Here is a 21,282-nt window from a genome sequence, read left to right as displayed (position 1 = left end):
TAAATTTATATTCATAAAATTTTCTTATTGCATATACTTGATATAAAGGTATATTTTTCTATTAATTGCTCTAATTATTTTCTTAGAGAGAAACAAAGTGTGTGTTTTGGCAAAGTACACACATGAAATTTCCCTTCTGTGAACATACCTTACAAGTCACAGTTTGCTATATGAAAAAGTGAAAAAATGCGAACAGCCACACTACAGTTAGATATAGAGTACTGGTATAAAGGAAATAAAAAATAAAATAATTCTGAGGTCCCATGTTTTTGTGAAAAAATCTTGTAGTGGAAATACCTGATGTGTTAATCGGATCCAAGTCATGGGGTGCATGGATAATCCCTTCCGGCTTGGGACGAACAGCGAGTAGAAAAAATATAAACAAATCCAGCGCCCAGGCATCCGATATGGTTTAAAAATAAAACGTAGCTTTTATTTCATGGGAGACATGCTCCAAGTAAAAAATAAGCATTAAGTCCAGAGTGCAGGATGGTACTATCGCATTGCCTACGAGTTTCGGAGCGTAAAAAGCCCCTTAGTCATGGCATAAGAACGGAACATACATATCATGCCTATATATATATATATATATATATATATATATATATATATATATATATATAAACAAGCTGACGCTAGGTTCACACCTGCGTTCTACTCTCCGTTCTGTGCTTTCCGTCTTCTGCATGCCAGAAGACGCAAAGCACAGACCGGGTCCGGCCGTGAGCGGCGGTGAGTGTTTTATGCTCTCCGCCGCGAAACCGGATTTTTTAATCCAGACACAGAGTACTGCATGTCCGACTCTGTGTCCGGATTAAAAAACCCGGTTTGGCGGCGGAGAGCGCAAAACGCTCACCGCCGCTCACGGCCGTAGCTTCAAATGAATGGGTGAGAGAGACTCCTGCAGGTTTCCGTCTCCTGCTCTGTTTTATGCAGGAAACGGAAACCTGCACAGCGGAGAGGAGTAAGCAGATGTGAACGAGCCCTGAACAGAAAAAGACCCCTCCCATATGCACTCAGGATGAAAGTCCTACCTAACTGCAAATTATGCACCACCTGTGTAGGAACTTTCACATGCACTATGTATGTCAAAGGATTCTTTCATTTGAGAAAACGAATATATATATATATATATATATATATATATATATATATATATATATATACGCACATGTAAAAAAAAGGAAAAGTAATACATTGTAACTAAGTTTGATGTCCGATGTTACAACAGTACAAACTTGTATCAGGACTCTCTTATATTGAAACACCATTATCTGTATCATCCGGGAAGAAAAAGAACATTGTAATGGAAACATCTATGAGGATCTATATGTGTCATGATTATATTTGTGAGGTTGTACCGATGAATGAGACAAAATAAATAAAAAGGTAAAATAGGGAAACCCTGCAGTACTGCCCTTATGAAATATGGTTAACCCCTTCCCGACATGCGCCGTAATAGTACGGCGCTGCCGGGAAGGGCTTCCCGCAAACCGCCGTACTATTACTACGGCTGCATGGTGCGCACACAGAACCTGTGTGCGCACCATGCGCTGCGGGTAACAGCCATATGTTACGGCTGACAATGCCCCGTAACACCCGCGGTCGGAACCGGGTCCGATCGCGGGTGTTAGCCCCTGATATGCCGGCGGTCAACATGACCACCGGCATCTCCGGGGTGTCGCTTTAACATGGTGCCGATCGGCACCCCCCGGTTTCGGGGGGTGCCGGTGTTCGTAGGGGGCAGCCCGGGGTCTGATCAGTGCCCCCGGGTCTGCCCCATGCCGTCGCCGTCCCTGGTTGATCCTGCTGTAAAGGAAGCTGTCAGCCTGTGCGTCCACACAGGCTGACAGCTTCCTATACTCTGCAATACACGTGTATTCCAGTGTATATGTAGTGAAGCGGTGATCAGCCGATCACTGCTTCAATCCCCCATGGGGACAGAAAAAAAAAAAGTTGGAAAAAAGTAAAAATAAAAAAGTTTAAATAAGTTTAAAATAAAATAGAAGTAAATAAAGCCCCAAAAATCCCTTTTTCCCCATATGAAATGTTTTATTATGTAAAATAAAGAAAAAAAACTTATATTTGGTATCGCCGCGTCCGTAATAACCTGAACAATAAAGTTAAAACATTATTTAACCTGAACGGCGAACGGTGTAAAAAAAAACCCCACAGAAAACCGCACAAAATAATGATTATTCACCACCTTTCCCTTACAAAATGTTCAAAAAAAGTAATCAAATGGTCAGATGAAAACCAAAATGGTACCAATAAAAAGCAGAGGTCTTCCCGCAAAAAATAAGCCCTCAACCAGCTCTGTCTAGTGAAAAATAAAAACGTTATGCCTTTCAGAAGATGGCGATGCAAAAATAATTGATTTATTTCCCTAAATTGAATTTTATTCTGCACAAATAGCAAAGCATTAAAAAATAATATAAATGAGGTATCGCCGTAACCGTACCGGTTCAGAATACCGTACAGAATAAAGGTAACACGTTACTTATAATGTACGCTGCACTGTACTAAAAAGCAATGTCAGAATTGATGTTTCCTTTTACATCCCACCCAGAAAGAGTTAATAAAATGTAGTCAATAAGTTACAGGCCCCAAAATGGCGGCATTGAAAAGCACATCTAATACCGCAAACACCAAGCCCTCATATGGCCACATTGCCAGAACATAAAAATAAAAATCTAGCTTGTACAATATGAAGACAAAAACCCCAAAAGTTGCCAAATCATTAGGACATAAGTGGCTGCAACTACAAGGAAATGTATAATCTGTGCGAGCATTTTCAGGGGACCCCCCATATTTAGAGGTTATGAGATTATACACCAGCGCTGACCCCCCAGAATGCCCCTGTTCCCCGTCCGTGTCATAGGAGCTAGTGGGAAAATAGAATGGGATTTGGTGTACCCAATTTACTCCGCACAGCTTACACATTCACTTCGGGGTTACTAATGCTCACTACATCACTTGATAAATTCTTTGAGGGGTGCTGTTTTCAAAATGGGGTCACTTTCTAGAGGTTTCCACTCTTTTGACACCTCAAGGGCTTTGTAAATGCAACATGGTTCCTGAAACTGATCACAGCCAGATCTGCCCTCTAAAAGCTCTTTGGCGCGCCTTCCCTCCTGCGTCTCGCTGTGCGTCCATATATTAGTTTACACCCACAAGTGGGGTACTATGGTAGTCGGGAGAACTTGCCTAACAAATTGTGGGATGCGTTTTCTCCTTTAACCCCTTGTGAATGTGCAAATTCTAGGGTTAAACGAAAATATTAGTAAAATAAAATCAAATTTGAAAATTTCACCTCCATTTTGTCTTAATTCCTGTTAAGCACTTATAGGGTTAAATTACTAGGTATATGTTGTTTTGGCTTATTTAAGGGGTGCAGTTTTGAAAATGGGGTGATTTATTGGGGGCTTTAATACAAGGGTCTTTCAAAACCCCTTCATAACTGGATTAGTCCCTTAAAAAATGGGTTTTGGAAATTTCTTGAAAATTTTGAATATTGTTGTTTCAGTTGTAAACCTTAAAATGTCTGTAAAAAATAAAAGGGTGACTAAAGTTTGATGCCGACATGAAGCAAAGATCTGGGCATGAGATTTATGATATAATTTTGGCGGTCTGACTATCTGTATGCAATGCACATCATTTCAAACTTTATAAAATGCATATTTTTCTAAATTTCCACCAAATTTCCTATTGTTTAATAATTAAACACAAAACATATCAACCAAAATTTACTAGTAACATGAAGTACAATGTGTTATGAAAAAACAATCTCAAAATAACTTTGGTAAGTTAAAGCGTTCCAAAGTTATTGCCACATAAAGTGACACATGTCAGTTTTGAAAAATCGAGCTTGGTCAGGAAGTCAAAAAGTGCCATCGGCGGGAAGGGGTTAAAGAGGATTCCTGAGCATGCTCAGTGTGGGTTTCCATTATTAAAAATGGCTGTTTATAGTAGGAACGCACGTGTTCAATGCACTCACTAGGCATGGCTGAACAGGACTCATGCACAGACTCAGTGTGTATTGCCAGTACTTGGGATGTATCTTCCAAATACAGGCATGCGCAAAGATCTTTCAAAGTGTGGCTGCGGGATGGGAATGCTAGTGCTCCTAGGAAGAGTGAAAACCACCAGTGTTACAACCAAGGTAAGTATATTTCAGAAAATTTAAATTAATATAGAGCAAAAAGGGGGCAATTTTGACTGCAGATTATTTATTTATTTTAATAAAAATATGCCAAATCTGTTCTCAAATTCATGCCACGAGGGTATCTTGTATCCAAAGTATGGATCCAATATGCCTCTCTTTTGAACAGTTTATGTTGCCAATTACCACCACGTTGAGGCTTATACTCTATGGCATGAAAGTGAAAACAGCATACATTGCCATGGTGTTCTTCAAAGAAATGTCTCTACGGAGAATGTCTCTGTTGGTACAACCTCATAAATGTTCCGCTATTCTTGTTTTAAGAGGTCTGGATGTACATCCAACATATTTAAGGTTGCAGATACTGCATATAATTAAATATATGACGTGATCTGAATCACAGTTAAGGAAGGATTTGATGTGATATATGTGTGGACCGGACGTTCCCATGAACATTGTTTTCGTGACATATTTACACATATTACATCTTCCATTTCCACATCTGAAAAACCTTGTGTATGAGGATGTATACGTTTAAGTTGTTGAGATGTGTAATAGCTCGGGGACAGTATGTTTCCAAGGTCTTGCCTCTTTTTGCTACGAACTGGCAACCTTTGTCCAGTATTTGTTTTGTAGTGTCATCTTGCCATTGTATTGGTAGATTTTATTTGATAATCCTAACAATGCTGTTGTAATCTGTACTGTACGGTGTAGAAAAATAAACAGTATCATCACTGTCAGATGTTTTTTTGAAAATCTGCCACAGATCAGCCCGTTTTTTTGCTGTGCTATTTTTCTGGCTCTATTTAAATTCCATCTTGGATATCCTCTGGCAGTTAATCTTCTGACTATGGTGTCAGCCTCTGCATTATAATCTTTGTTCTCTGAGCATATTCTTTTGGCTCTAATCAACTCCCCTACGGGGATGACTTTAATTGTATGATGGGGATGATGGCTACTGGCATGTAACGTGGTGTTGCCCGCTTGTGGCTTGCGATATAGCTTGGTTATAACCCTGTTATTATGGATGTCGGCGATAAGCCTGACATCCAAAAAATCTGTGCTAATGGCCCTGCACTGAGAAATAAATTTTAAATTGTAGACATTGCTGTTGATGTGGTCGGTGAAGGCGGAAGTTGACATCTCTTCCCCCGACCACACCATCAGCACGTCATCAATGTATCTACCATAGTACACAATGTTGTGCAAAAATGGATTGTGAGGTGCGAAAATAGCCAACTCCTCCCAGTAGGCCATCGTCAAATTAGCAAGCGAGGGGGAAAATTTCGCCCCCATGGGCACACTGCACAGTTGGGGGGGAGAGATATTTTTGTGGATTTTTGGTAGTCTGTGGTAGTGGGATGTTGTACGTGTAAATATTCAACTTCTCTTTCCGTAAGAAAACCCTGGTTAACTCCTGGTCTTAATATTTCATAAAGTGTAAGTGAGAATGTGTATGTGGGGGTCATCTTTAAGTTTTTTTTATATGTAGTGGCGTCTCCCAAGATTTTCAATACACTATCTCGGTAATCCCCACTATTTAGTACTAGAGATGAGCGAACACTGTTCGGAACAGTCGTTCCGAACAGCACGCTCCCATAGAAATGAATGGAAGCGGCCGGCACGCGGGGGGTTAAGTGGCCGGCTGCCAGCAAAGTCTGCGTGTGTTACGGTTCTGTGTAAATATTTAAAAATAATATTTTTTTAAACGACAGACCCACTAGTCTGTAAGGCCCTGCAGTGAGGTCCACAGGCCCAGATGGGCGGCTGTATGTCAGAACAGTACACTACCAGTTAAAATGCACTGGCAGTGATGTGGTGCAGTACTTAATGTGAACAGGCTGTGATAAAACCCGGCCAGTTAACCTCACTGGTAAGGTGGACCTATACAATTGAAACAGCAAGGCTGCCTAGGGTTAACTGTCACCCCAGGTCAGCAACATAACATGCTCCTGCTACAGCTAGGAGAAACAAAGGAGGTATTGACATTTAAAGGGAATACCTCGGGGACCACACCTGCTGACAGCACCTCAGGCTGGAACAGAGTCCACTGCTCCTAGCCTTAGTGTAGGGCTGTCAGTTCAGGATTTACTGGTTCTAAACTAAGTACAGACAGAGGCCTATTCTACAACCTGCCTCAATGCTGGAGCCTAGCCCTGAACTACTGTCAATAGCGAATTTTGTCAAAGTGTGAGCACCCGGCGGGTGTCTGCTCACACTATATAAAGGGAAGTGCCCGCCCAGCAGGGGCGGTGGCCATGACATCACTGGTCATGCCCAGTACGGCCAAAATGGGACTTAGTCTGTGCACGGCTCCAAAATGTCTGAGCATGCTCAGTTGGGGAGAAATGGCACAGTCTGTGAGCGGCTCCAAAATGTCCGAGCATGCTCAGAAGGGAAAAACTGTACTTATACTCTAGTCGCCTCACTGCATGAGGCCGAGGGTCGGATTGACCCGCAGGTGGCGCTGTGCGCCGTGATGGAACCCTGAGAGACCCGATCCTAACAGCGTGCCAGGTGCTTCCATTCATTTCTATGGGAGCGTGCTGTTTGGATCAACTGATCCGAATAGTGTTCGCTCATCTCTATTTAGTACCACTATTTTTCCCCCCTTGTCTAATGACTATCTCCTGATTAGATTCTAGCCATTTGAGACATCTTCTTTCATTCTGTGTCAGGTTGTGATTAAATGTACTGCGTGATGCATGCAGCCTAGTAAGATCTTTTTCCACTTTTACGCTCCGAAACGCGTAGGCAATGTGATAGTACCATCCTGCACTCTGGACTTAATGCTTATTTTTACTTGGAGCATGTCTCCCATGAAATAAAAGCTACGTTTTATTTTTAAACCATATCGGATGCCTTACTATAAACTGAAGACCCTACTATACGCCCTGCTTTTTTTTTTCCAAAAAGGTTCAAATGTTCTGCCCTTCATATCAATAACATAAGCAGCTTTTCTCATGTAACTAAAATTTGGTATGAGCAATATAGTGATGAAAGATACATAAAATATCCAACAATACAACCCTCAGTATTTCTTCACAGTTCTTTTATTCGCAGTCCTTTTATTTAGACTGAGGATATAATTGTGTGTGAAGTCCTCTGCAAAATCATTTTCAATTTGACTCAGTGTCACCTGCAAGACAGGTTCTACTTTCATGTCTTGGACAACAAGTTCTTCTAGAAACAGGCTCAAGTAGCGCATCTCCTCCTCCACAAAGGGTGAGCTATTTAGACTGAGGATATAATTGACTGTGCAAGTCCTCTGCATAGTCTTCTTCAATTTGACCTGCAGGATGGGTTCTACTGCCATGCCTTGGAAAACAAGTCCTTCTAGAAACAGCCTCAGAAAAAACATCCCCTCCTTCAGCATTGTTAAGCTACAGTATCTGGACTGAGGATATAATTGAATGTGCAAATTCTCTGCATAGTTATTTTCATTTTGACCTACAATCACCTGCAGGTTAGGTTCTACTTCCATGTCTTGGACAACAAGTTCTTCTAGAAACAGCTTCAGAAAGCACATCCCCTCCTCCACCAGTGTTGGCTATTTAGACTGAGGATATAATTGAATATCCAAGTTCTCTGCATAGTCATTTTCATTTTGACCTACAGTCACCTGCAGGTTAGGTTCTACTTCCATGTCTTGAACAACAAGTTCTTCTAGAAACAGGCTTCCAAGTCCATACTGTTGCTCATGTGCAGTGACCTCTTCGGAAGACACATGGTTAGATCCCAAAACAAACTCTGCAAACCTTTTAATGACAAAAACATGGAACAGTTTTTATATGTATATGTTACAACTGTACTAACAGTAAATAGTCAGTATTCGTTAATTTAGGTACAAATAAAGATCACAGTGACACTCAGAGGCAAAAATATTTATCCTTTATTTTCACATATATCCAAAAAACAAAACCCTAGGCCCAGAGTAGGAGATCATGCAAAACGGCTGTCACCTAGTCTCTAACTAGTCACTTTAATTCTTTACATGCACATAAGTAATCTATTCTATATGGAGAGTACCACTGGGTAAAGCCTCGCCGGGGTCCCATGTATCTAATAAACAGTACTGACATTAGTGTATCAGGTTTAGGCTAGGGCTGTATGCCTGCCACCAAGTGCAGTATCGCTTGTAACAATTGTGAATGTGGGCACATTATTACATGTGTCTTGAAGCAACTGTGACACCAGAGTTACAAAAAGTGGCTAGACATTTACTTTAAGGTGAGTCCATTCATAACTCTGAACACTTTTGCATTTAAATGGAAAAAGTGGACAAAAAAAATTCTACAGAAATGCCAAATCCTCCCTTGTTTACAACTATTGTTAACGTCACAAGTTGTTTAAGAATGTTAAAACTATATACCTCTTAGGTGAAGAAAGTCTGGATATTGTAAGCCACGAATTGAAGTCCGGATTACGGCAGAAGTCACGCAGCTCTTTTAAAGCTTCAAGTGTCTCAACTTCACACTGCTCATTGTATTCCTCTTCTGTAAGAAACCGAATAATTGGCTTTTTCTGTCTCATTTTTCTAAAGGAACATGTGAAATTATTAGTGATTTTCAACTTATCTTTTGATACCGAGTAAACATAGCTATACAGGTCTAGAGTCTACTATCATTTTTCACAGGATATTATAGGACTACCAATAGGTTCTATACCCAGAGCTGGGACCTACACCTGTGCCGCAAATGGGTTTCTCTGGTTTCTCTGACTCCCATCCCACATAATGAGATGCTGCATGCAGGCAAAGAAATGATGGAGAGATGGCCAACTTGGCTGTTTTTGCGAGTCCCATAGAACAGAATGGAAACATGTGCATATGTCCTGCCACCTTTCCATTCTTTCTCCACCTGAATGAGGCGGCTATGTTAAAAGACAAGGTGAAAACTGAGGGTCACACGATTTAAGCAAACACTATATCCACAAAAGTATTACGACTCTTAATTGGTGAATTTAGGTGTTTTATTCAGTCCAATTGCCACATGTGTATTAACCCTTAGGTGCACCAGGATGTACAGTAACATCCTGATGCGCGGAAAATATATGGCGGCTGTTATGAAACAGAGCGGCTGCACTAGCTACCGGGTCTGCAGTGCTTCATACAGCAGGGATCCGGTAGCATCACCCGTGATCAGAGAAGACTAATCAGGGGCATTTAACCACTCAGATGCTGGCATCTGAGTGGTTACTTTCACTTTCTGTTTGATGAAAGTAACGGGATGGCCCCCCGCAGCCCCCTCCTCGTGGGAGGTGTCCGTTACTATGGCCGCCTGGAGCCCTGTGAAGGCTCTCAGCTCTGCCATAGTATTGTAACTACTGAAGCCTGCTGCATGCATGCTTCAATAGTTACATAGCGAATCTGCCATAGTAGTGCAGTCTATGGCACAGGTGATCTAAAGATGACAAGCCCCTGGGGGGACATAAAAAAAAAAAAAAGAAAAGTTTTTCACCTCCATTTCCATTAATCACAATTATAAATAAATAAATAAATGTAAACAAGTCAGAAAACGCCCAAATTATTAAAATATAAAAACATTTGTCCCGTATGGTAAATGGCGTAGCCGGAAAAAAAAAAAGTCAAAATGGCTGATTTGGCGTTTTTTTTCTCCAAATTACCTCCCTAAAACAATGGAATAAAAAATGATCAAAACAACATACATTCCCCATCATTTTTCCAATAAAAAAAAGATGCCTTACACAGCCCTGTACACTGAAATATAAAAAAAAAAGTTACAGGGGTCAGAATATTGTGTTTCAAAGTATTTTTTTTTTTACTTCAAAATTTTTAATATAGTAAAAAAAAACTATATAAATTTGGTATGGCCGTGATTGTACCGACCTGAAGAATAAAGTTAAAATAGCATTTCTCGCATATTTCACTGGGGGACACAGCACCTTTGGTATAGACCGGGTCACTAGGAGGCGGAGTCTAGAAAACAAAGGCAGTTGGCTCTGCCCACACAAGCTATACCCTCTCACTAGTAGCACGCTCAGGCAGTTTTTTTCCTAGTGTCATAAGAGGCAGTCACGACCTGTGTCAGGTCTTTTCTGTCTTACATCGTTTTTATTTTCTTTTTCAGGGGCAGGGGGTTGTCAGTGTATATGCCACACTAGTCATACTCCCTGCGGGCGCAAGCGCTCTGTTACAGAGCGCCCCACAGTCACCCAGTCCCCTGTTTTTCTGTTGCTGCATCGGCGGTTGGAGATTCCAGTGACCCCACTTTTATGTGCGAGGTATCACCGAGGGGGTGAGTCTGTGGCGCCTGAAGACGCCGGACTGGTTAGTATTAAGGAACAGAGGTAAGTATCCTTTACTTTTTCTTCTATCTGTTCGCTCTGCAGCTCCACTCAGCCCCCCCAGGAGCCTCTTGGTCCTTCCCCCTCCCTGGATTGGGCAGTTTCCCTGTCCTATGGGTAACTTGGCCAGACTTATAGCACCAATGACATAAAAATTTTGGTTATAAGAGGGAATTTTAAATCCAGGAAAGAGAGACGGATTTATGAGTACAATTTTATGACCTTGCATCAAACATTGCAGAAAGGGATGAATCTGTCACATGGGTTCATGGCATCCTACAGAAATCACTGAACTGAGACAGCAAGCCATAAAGACACTCTGTGAACTGATAAGAACATTGAAAACTGATGAATTGTTTATTTGTATGTAACAATAACCTTCTTTCACCCTCCCTCCTAGAAATCTATTCTTATGTGTCCCTCTGTACATAAATATGCAGCCTTCAAATATTGTTTTTAGATATACCTGAAGAAGCAGCCGAGAGCTTTGAAACGTTGTAATGTCATCATTATTAGTTAGCTATTAAAAAAGGTATCAACTACTGAAGACTCAAGTTTTTTGTTTTATATTGGCCAGACTTAATCAGTCTATGGAGGTATCTTTGGAGCGGCTGCCTGCCCAGATTACGGCTCAGTCTGCGGCAGTGGTTGAAGCATTAAAGGGTCTCTCACGTTCCAGTCCTAGTGGCCATCCGCGACTGACTAGGAAATCCTTCTATAGATCACGATCTTCCTTTCCCTCCCCTGGGTGTTCTCCAGACAGAGGGTCTGTGCACGGCTCCTCCAGGACAGGTGGATCTAGGTCTTCATTTTACAAAAAGAGTGAGGTGGCACTACTTAATGCAGATTTGAAGTAACAAGGTAGGATAAGGGGAATACACTGTTGAATAATCCTATGGTGGTGCTCTCAGTAAACAACATAGTCCATACAAAATATAAAGAAGCAGAAAAAGACTGGGCACTCACCATCAAGAGGATACAGTAAAACTTTACAACTTTATTTTCAAAAATCCATTAAAAGTATACACGGGAGGAGGCACGCCTGAGAAGAGGGAGCGACAGCCGTTTTGTGCTGTTTTAGCACTTTTTCAAGCTCAATGTAACTCTTCTAGGCGTGCCAGCATCTATTTGTAGTGGAACAAAACAGGGTCAGCTTGAATCAATCGATAGTTAACTATCTCATAATGACAAGTTTAAAATAAAAGACACACCTCCATAAAAACAATCCTATATATGATCAAAATATGAAAATAGTATTCATGTATTCATAATCCTCATTTGTAGGCTATTTCAGTATGAACAGAGAGCCTTTAATGTCTCAGAAAGAAAGAGTCGCAGGGCTTTTATACGCAAATCAGTGCGTTTATATTTAAACTATCACTAATTTTTCCTAATTAGGATAAAGCTGTTTTGCAAATACATAGTATATAGGTTAACAGCAGAGTTGCAAAAGAAAAAAAAAAAAAAAAAACGCAAAAAAACACATGGTGTGTACTATGTCAAACAATAACTGAATATATACAATTATATTATTAAATATTAAAGGGGTATTCCCACGTCGCATACTCACCACTCTTGGCTGCTGGAAAATCTTCTCTTTCTTCCTGCTTTGTTGCGTCATTGGTGGGCGGGGTTACATATGCAAAGCCAGCAGCTTTCTATGCCGCTGGCTCTGCGTGCGTGCTCCCGATGCAGCATTGTGAAGACCAGTCAGTTCCCCAGCCTTCACAATGCCAATACAGACCCGGCATCCGCTGTAATAGAAAGGCGGAAGCTGGATGGTTAGATGCCGGCACATCGCTACGCTCCTGCCCTGCATGAAGCCAGCAGCGGCAAGAGCGATGCTGCTATTCCGCTCCTCCGCCCCCCCCTTCCCCCGGAATAGCGGCATCCGCCTTTCTATTACAGCAGATGTCGGGTCTGTATTGTCGGCCCCTTCCCCCCCAAGGTGTATAATACACCCCCCAGGGCCAGTCCCCACCGACCCCATACCTGTACAGTTGCAGGCCGGCTCCTGCGCGGCGATATCACAGGACTAATAAAATAGAGAGACACAGGCACGCTCCCGTGAACTTAGCCCCTCCTCCCTCCCCCCTCACAGCAGGCAGCTATGTCACTGGACTTTTGACCAGATAAGTCAAGGGATGTGTAAACAATAATTAAATAAAGTAAGATAGTGGACAAACAAAGCAGTTTTGCTGAAGCAGTGTATTTAGTAAAAGTCTTACATTCACATTAACAAGCAGTATAGATAGGATCCTTGTGATGGGACAACCCCTTTAAGGGTATAAACAGAATATACAATAACAAAGACCATACGGAAAAGGGGTTGTTATAAGAAAACGCTCATATCTAACTTATCGTTAAGACCTAAAGGTCCGGTAGCTCCTGTAGATATAATATAACCTAGCTACTTGCTGCAGGAGAAAACGATTAGTATCACCTCCTCTAGGGGAGGTTTCTACTTTCAATAAGCCAGCTAAGGTGAGACAGTTAAGGTCTCCATTATGTACATCATTGGACCCTTTCCTGGTTTGTATAGATTTGAAATGCTCCCTAATCCTTATAAAGAGACTCCTTTTAGTTTTTCCTATGTAGAAAAAGCCGCAAGTGCAGAAAATGGCATACACTATATATTTACTACAACAATTAATAAACTGTTTCACTTGAATCTCTTGTCCTCCTAGTTTACAATATTTGACTTCTGAATTGTATTTACAAAAGGAGCAGTGCTGGCATTTAAAGTTGCCCTTCGGGAGATTTTTATACAGCCAGTTTTTATCCTGGGGAGTATACATGCTGGATATTAGGTGATCACCTATGGTTCTATACTTCTTAAAGCTTATAATAGGATGGCTCTCACCTATCTCTTGAAGTGGCGGGTCATTTTGGATCAAATGCCAATTTTTCCGGATTGCAGTTTTTATGGCAATGGCCATAGAACTGTACTGGAAAGAAAAACTAAAGTGACTGCTGATTGTCTCCTTTTTCTTATTAGATAATAAGGTGCTTCTTTCGAGAGATTTTGCTCTTTCATAAGCCTCATTTATGGTCTTGTCAGGATATTTTCTATTTTTAAAACGTGCTTTAAGATTGAGAGCTTGCATCTCTTAAGCTGCATCTCTTAAGATGCAGAAACTGGCCATATGGGAGGGCAGATTTTACATGTGGTGGTTGATAACTATCATGATGCAATAGTGTGTTCCTGGCAGTGGGTTTCCTAAACATTTCAGTCTGGATACCGGTCTGGTTAATACGTAGAAGTACATCTAGGAACTCCAGTCTTTCATCGCTGATTTTTGAAGTAAACGTCTTGTTAAAGTCATTCTGATTAAGATATTTTACAAACTTATTAAATTCAGTAGTGGTGTCTGACCATATAATGAACACATCGTCTATGTAACGATAATAAGTCTGAATATGTCCGAAAAAAGGGTTTGGATTAAACACAAATTTTTCTTCAAAAACTGTCAAAAAAAATGTTCGCAAAGGAAGAAGAGAAAGGGGTCCCCATAGCGGTTCCAATTATCTGGCTGTACCATTGGTTGTTAAACGTGAAGGCATTATTAGCAAGAACTAGATCTAAACCTTCTAAAATAAAAATCGATAAGATTTTGATCCTTGTTGGCATATTCCAATACTTTCCTTATCGCTGATATTCCTATCTCGTGCGGTATACAGGAATACAATGACTCTACGTCAATTGATGCTAACTTATAGCCTTTATCCCATTTGATGTTATTAATAATAGAGAGGAAATCTTTAGTATCTTTGATATATGAAGGAATATTGGGGAGTAGGGGTCTGAGCAGCCAGTCTAGATACCGGGAAAGTGGTTCGGTAGCGCAATTTATGCCAACAATTGTAGGACGACTGGGTGGATTTATTAATGATTTATGGGTCTTAGGTAAGAAATACCAAGTAGGTTTTTTTGGGTATTCAATGAATAATTTTTCTGCCAATCTCCTAGATATGACTTTTCTCTCGACGTATTTACGGAGAAATGACCTAACTTTGTTATTAATCTGAAAAACAGGGGATTTATCTAATTTACTCTTGACTCTTTCTTTCTGAGACATTAAAGGCTCTCTGTTCGTACTGAAATAGCCTACAAATGAGGATTATGAATACAGGAATACTATTTTCATATTTTGATCATATATAGGATTGTTTTTATGGAGGTGTGTCTTCTATTTTAAACTTGTCAGTTTGCATAAAGCTATGAAATAGTTAACTATTGATTCAAGCTGACCCTGTTTTGTTCCACTACAAATAGGTGCTGGCACGCCTAGAAGAGTTACATTGAGCTTGAAAAAGTGCTAAAACAGCACGAAACGGATGTAGCTCCCTCTTCTCAGGCGTGCCTCATCCCGTGTATACTTTTAATGGATTTTTGAAAATAAAGTTGTAAAGTTTTACTGTATCCTCTTGATGATGAGTGCCCAGTCTTTTTCTTCTTCTTTATATTTTGTATGGATCTAGGTCTTCTCCTGTTTCTTCTGGGGATGCCTCTGACTCTAATACGGAGTTTCAGTCAGGCACAACGGTAGCAGCTGCTACGCAGGAGCTTGTCCGTGCTGTTCTTGATACATTGCAAATAACAGAGGACTCTGGGTCTGGTGTTCAGGAGGATCTCTCTTTCCGCCATAGTCGCCGTACGCCTTTAGTTTTTCCTAACCACTTTTAACCATATTTTGCAGGAACAGTGGCTTCATCCGGACCGGCCCCTGTCTTCTACCAGGAGGTCAGATGTTCTTTTTCCTTTCCCTGAACAGTGCATTTCTAAGTGGAGCGAATCTCCTGCAGTTGATCTGGCTATTGCCAGACTCTCTAAAGCTACCTTTTTGCTGATAGGAGGCTGGACTCCTTAGCTAAATCGGGCTTTGTTGCGGCTGGTTTTTGCTGCGTCCTGGGTTAGTAAGGCTTGGTTCACACATCAGTATGCTATCCATCCGTTTGAATTCAGTTTGAGAGTTTAAAATGGACTGATACACATACTGATTGTATACGGACATCTTTTTATACTGATAGCAAACGCTGTCCCCTAGAAGACAGATAAGGGGATTAAAAGTAGAAAATTGTAAAGAGAGTAGAGATAAGGACATTTATTATATGTCCTTATCTCTACTCTCTTTACAATTGCTACTTTTAATCCCTTATCTGTCCTCTACGGGCTTGCTATCAGTATAAAAAGGTGTCAGTATACAATCAGTATGTGTATCAGTCTGTTTTTAGTCTCAAACTGAATTCAAACAACGGATAGCATACTGATGAGTGAACCAAGCATAAGGCTTGTATTGCCTGGGGCAAACAGCTGAGGGCTGGTCTTGCTGATGAGTCAGCTCTGCAGGAAAACAAGCTCCTGGTGGAGCAGATAATTAATGCTTCTAAGTACTTATGTGATGCTTCCCTTGAACCGGCTCGCGGCTCGGCCAAGGCTGCTGGTAATGTTATGGCTAGGCGTCATACAGTTTGGATCCGTTCCTGGAACGCTGAACCTGCTTCTAAAAAGGTGGTGGTTGCTCTACCTTTTTCTCATGGTGAGCTGGACCATCTTTTTGGGAAAGGCTTGGAGAAGCTCATTTCTGAGGCTACTGGGGGTAAAAGCTCCTTGCTTCCTCAGAAGCGTTACCCTGCCTCTTCCTCTGACCGTTCCCAGCGGTTTCGTTTTTTTCAGGGCTCTTTATCCCGCTTCAGAGGGCAATCTCCTAGGGAGTCGCGCTCCAAGAAGCCCTCCTTCAAGTCCAGGCCTGCCTGGCATCCCCGCTCTAAGCCTTCTAGTCCCGGGGTTGCCAAGCCCCCTTCTGCATGAAGGCACCCTCTAGGACGGACAACCTCTCCAGCTTAGCATGGACCTTCTTTGGCGGTTCGGCTGGCTCATCAACATGGAAAAGTCCTGTCTGGTGCCATCTCAGCGCATGGAGTTTCTGGGGATGATTTTGGATTTTAAGGTTCTTCTTCCAGAATCCAAGATTCAGAATCTTCGGTCCAGTGTGTCGTGTCTGCAGAAGAGGTCCCTGTGTTCCATCTGGTTCTGCAAGCGAGTCCTAAGCCTGATGGTCTCTTCTTTCGAAGCCATCCCCTTTCCCCAGTTCCACTCGCGACTTGTTCAGCTAGCGTTTCTGGCACGTTGGGACCGGTGCCAGTTCAGCCTGGGTCCAGACTGTTCAGGGCCGGTGGTCTCTGGAGGAAACCTCGCTCCAGATCAATATGTTGGAATTGAGGGCCATCTTTCGGGCCCTGTGCCATTGGACCCCCCCTCCTCCAGGGCAGGCCGGCCCGCATTCCGTCCGACAATTTCACAGCCATTGCTTACCTGAACAACCAGGGCCACCCTTACATCAGCTGCGTTTAACGGCGTGGCTGTTGAAGCCGAGGTTTTGAGGCGCCGGGTTTTTTTCTCAGCTGGTTATTCAGACTATGCTCAGGGCCAGGAAACCTCAATTGGCAAAGATATACTATCGCACCTGGAAGTCTTATATCCGTTGGTGTGAAGCAGAAGATTGTCATCCTCTTGTTTTTTTTCTTTGCCTAGGGTCCTGGTGTTTCTTCAGTCCGGGCTGGATCAGGGTCTTGGTCTCTCTACCCTGAGGGGTCAGATCTCGGCGCTTTCCATTCTTTTTCAGAAGACTCTGGCTTTCCTGCCTCAAGTAAAGACCTTTCTTCAGAGTGTGGCTCATTGTGTCCCTCCTTACCAGCCTCCGATTGATCCTTGGGATATCAACCTCATTCTTGAAGTTTTCCAGGCTCCCCCTTTTGAGCCTCTAAGGGAAATCTCTATTCGCCTCCTTTCTTGGAAGGTGGAGTTTTTGTTCACAATCACTTCTATTCATAGGGTCTCTGAGCTGGTGCCTATGTCATGCCAGTCCCCCTTTTTGGTTATACACTAGAACAAGGTTGTGCTTTGTCCTCCTCCATCCTTTCTTCCCAAGGTGGTGTTCTCTTTTCCCAAGGTGCTGTGTCCCCCCAGTGAAATATGTGAGAAAAAAGGGATTTCTGTGGACTCTCCTGTAAAATCCTTTTCTCATTGTTTCACTGGGGGACACAGGTCCCACCTGTGTTAATTTTTTTGCATGAAGTTTGTGGTTTTTACTCCTTCACGAGTTTAGGTTTTTGGTGGTTATTGGTTCCGTATATATTTTTTCGTTTGGGACTCTCTCCTACTGCTGTGGTACAAAACTGCATGAGCATGCTACCAGTGAGAGTGTATAGCCTGTGTGGACAGAGCCAACTGCCTTAGTTTCCTAGTGTCCTCCTCCTAGTGACCAGGTCTATACCCAAGGTGCTGTGTCCCCCAGTGAAACAACGAGAAAAGGATTTTACAGGTGAGTACACAAAAATCCCTTTTTTTACCGCAGAGTGGAAGCCGTAAAAAAAAAAGAAAAAAAAGAAAAGTCAGCACTTCATTTTTAAATCAGTTCCACCCTCACTCTGAATTATTTTCCTGCTTCCCAGAACATTGCACAAAATAATAAATGGTACCATTTTAAAGTACAACTTGTCACGCAAAAATCAAGCCCTCATCGACTATGTAGACAGAAAAATTAAAAAGTTATGGCTTTTGGAAGGGGAGTAAAAACCAAAAACACAAAAACGAAAAATGTGCGTTTCCTAGGAGTTAACTAAAGCAGTGTACTTTGGGAGCTATATCACATGGGTTTCCATGGCCAAGCAGTTGCATGCAAGCCTTATAATCACCAAGCACAATGACAAGCACACGATGGAGTGGGGTAGAACATGCTGTCACTCTGGAGCAACGCAAACATGTTCTGCAGAGCAACAAATCACACTTCTCAATCTAACAGTCTAATGGAGGAGTCTGGGTTTGGGAAAATTTTGGCAAAGGAGGAATAATGCTATGGGTTATTTCACATAGGTTGCCCTAGACCTCATATTTCCACTGAAGAGGAGAAATTTTAGTACTTAGCACATGAAGACATTTTGGACAATTTTACATTTCTAACTTTGTGGGAAAAATTTAGGAAAGGTTCTTTTATGTTCTGGCATAACTGTGCAAAAAGGTAGGTCAAGAAAAACCATGCTGGGTGTGTTTGATGATGAAGATATTGACTGGAGAGGCCTGACCTCAAACCCATCCGGGATGAACCCGAACAGAGATTGCGAGCTAAACTCTCGTCCTTCATCAGTGTCTGACCTCACAAATGCTCTTAAGAGGCAAAAAGCCTTTGCAGAATAGTGGAAGCTGTTCTATCTACATAAGGAGAGCCAACTCCACATTCATGGATTGGATGGATTTAGAATGGGATGTCATAAAAGCTTCAATAGGTGTTCCAAAACTTTTGACCATATAGTTTTAGTGTGGGTCCTAAAGGTGCACATACAGCATTTGCTTTAAAGTATCTTTATAGTCATTATTAGAAGTAAAAACATACAAACCTGTATATGTAATTCATAGCCCAGAAGAGATAGGGGAGCCCCTTACATAGCAGAAGGACAGCAATGACTGCAGCGCCAATGTCATAAACAGGGTGACCAAAGTAAATCAAGATGCAGCCGATAACTTGGAGCGTCCAAGAAAAAAGATTAATACTGAATTCACTGTGTAACGGGCCATGACTGTAGCAAGCTGCAAAACTGAGCAACCCCAGTGTTAGAAAGTAACCTGTAAATTACATAACAATTTAATCATACAATGATTCATAAAAGCTATTTAAATAAAAATTGTTTTAAAAATGCATCCATACTACATCTAGGAGAGATGTATGAACAGTATCTGATATAATGAACTTTTCATAAATCAGTACTATAAGCATGGATAAGAAAAGTATAATATGTTATTAAAGAAAAATGCCTCTTTCTCCACCTCCCTCCCTCACGTGCCTGCCTCATGAACTGTTCACGTAGTTTGAATTCACTAATAGGATCCACATTTACAGCATAGATCAGGAATTAGAAAGAAACTGCGCCATGTTCTTATAGGTTTTCCGTTTACAGTTTTCGATGTGCAGCCAAAATAACACGTTGCCTAAATTCTGCAGATATGGTCACAGCAATACCAAATTCATATTGTTTTTGTTCTTTTCTAATACAAAATTTGATACATGACACAACACCCATAACTTTTATATTTTAGTGTACGGAACTGTGTAAGGTGTCATTTTTTGTGGGACAAGTTGTAGTTTTTGATACCATTTTTGGAGATGGGTGGGCACCATCGCTATTTTCTTTGTCCATTTGAGGTGGGCATGGTGTAAAAATGGTCATGGCCTAAAATAAATTCTCCACTAATCATTATCAAGGTGAAATGCCCAATTAATCGACATTTTGATTTAGATCATCATTGCCCAGTCCTAATTTATAGGTAATTTTTTTGGATTGATTGCTTTTTATTCAATTTATTGAGCGAGGTGAATCATCCAAACCCTCTGCCGCGCAAAACCCCCCAGTAGTTTCAGCCATTTTGATTTTTTTCCCCCCACACCACCAATATTTTGTATGTGTTTATAATTCATATATATTTGCATGCTAGGATACCTAATATTTTTGAAATTGGAAATTTAATTTTTTTTCTGATCACCAGTGCAATATACTGTAATAATAATGTACTACAGTATATTCAAAATTACACTACTATTATAGAAACCCTATGGCAGCTTGCAGGATACGATTGACAGGTCTGGGAGTTTTCAATACATTTCCGCCTGTCATTCCCCATACTCTTTCTTCCCAGTCTCTTTTGTGCATTACATGCACTGCTAAATACCACATGTACAATGCATACTTCAGACAGAAACCTACACAACTCTTTTGTGGTCTTTCTGTAAATTCATAAATTGGCTGCCAAACCTGCGCGTATACACATAATACATACACATAATAGATATAAATTGCAAAGCAGAATCTTCTCACCTATCACATAGGGCTTCTTTTCAGTCCATATCCAAGTTACATTCTCATTCAAAAACTGCACAACATATGCAGTTAAAAAGCAACACATGCTTGTTAAAAGCCAAAACGTGCTGGTCTGTAATTAGAATATGGAAAGAGATTAGTACACATATCTGGGTGAAATTTCACATCTGTGACACATAGCCTATACTTGTTGCATCACTTGCTTCTGAGTGATGACTGAAATCTATGGTAAGGAATACCTCATGGTTAGAGATGAGCGACTACTGTTCGATCGAGTAGGTATTCGAGCGAATATTACGGTATTCGAGATATTCGATTCCGATCGAATACCACGCGGTAAACGCAGTAAAAATTTGTATCCCCTCCCACCTCCCCTGTCGCTTTTTTTGTACCAATAACTGGGCAGGGAAGATGGGACAAGAAGCAAGAAAGTGTAGGCTTAAAAAAAAATAAAAAAATAGGAAAAAGTCATTGGCTGACGAAATCAAATAGTGTCAGCCATATTCGTGTCAGATGCGGTTTGGAGTTAGATAGGGAGAGATGTTGTGCTGAGGGCTAGAGAGGATTTAGGTTTGGATAGGCAGGAAAAATTAAAACCAACAGCTCTTTTCAGAGCTAAACTACTTCGACAGTGTATATACACCACTAGTATATACACTAATCTCCAGAAATTTCAAAAAAGCCCTTTTTAAGGCTCAAATTCTCCACCACTGGTATACTCTATATACCTGTCCCATAGGGGGTGAGAAGAAAGCTGTATACGGTCATCCGGTATATACGGCAGTATTTACGCCCAATATATCTATCCTCTGTGTATACAGAAAAAAAAAATTGTATACTCAGTTTATGAACTCACACACACAAAAAAAAAAAATTAACACTTGTATACATGTCAAAATGCGCAAGGATAGCGAAAGGGACTTGGACAAGGCCGGGAGTGT

At 41.3% G+C, this 21,282-nt stretch overlaps 2 protein-coding genes across 2 annotated transcripts in view; both read right to left on the bottom strand.

Moving 5' to 3' along the window:
* HIBCH (3-hydroxyisobutyryl-CoA hydrolase) overlaps nt 1-21,282 on the bottom strand; it is a 285,341-nt gene that overhangs the window by 240,861 nt on the left and 23,198 nt on the right. The window lies entirely within an intron of this gene.
* Nucleotides 7,618-21,282, bottom strand: part of NEMP2 (nuclear envelope integral membrane protein 2) — a 36,092-nt gene continuing 22,427 nt past the window's right edge. The window contains exons 6-9 of the mRNA XM_075285157.1: nt 20,339-20,453; nt 18,866-19,091; nt 8,535-8,699; nt 7,618-7,920 (exon numbers count right to left, since the gene is read on the bottom strand). Coding sequence (XP_075141258.1) covers nt 7,713-7,920; nt 8,535-8,699; nt 18,866-19,091; nt 20,339-20,453 — 714 coding nt within the window. The 3' untranslated portion in view covers nt 7,618-7,712. The remainder of the gene's footprint in view (nt 7,921-8,534; nt 8,700-18,865; nt 19,092-20,338; nt 20,454-21,282) is intronic.

Source organism: Leptodactylus fuscus, chromosome 8 (assembly GCF_031893055.1).
Source record: "Leptodactylus fuscus isolate aLepFus1 chromosome 8, aLepFus1.hap2, whole genome shotgun sequence".
In the NCBI taxonomy this organism is placed as follows: Eukaryota; Metazoa; Chordata; class Amphibia; order Anura; family Leptodactylidae; genus Leptodactylus; species Leptodactylus fuscus.
This window is presented reverse-complemented; position numbering and strand designations above follow the sequence as displayed.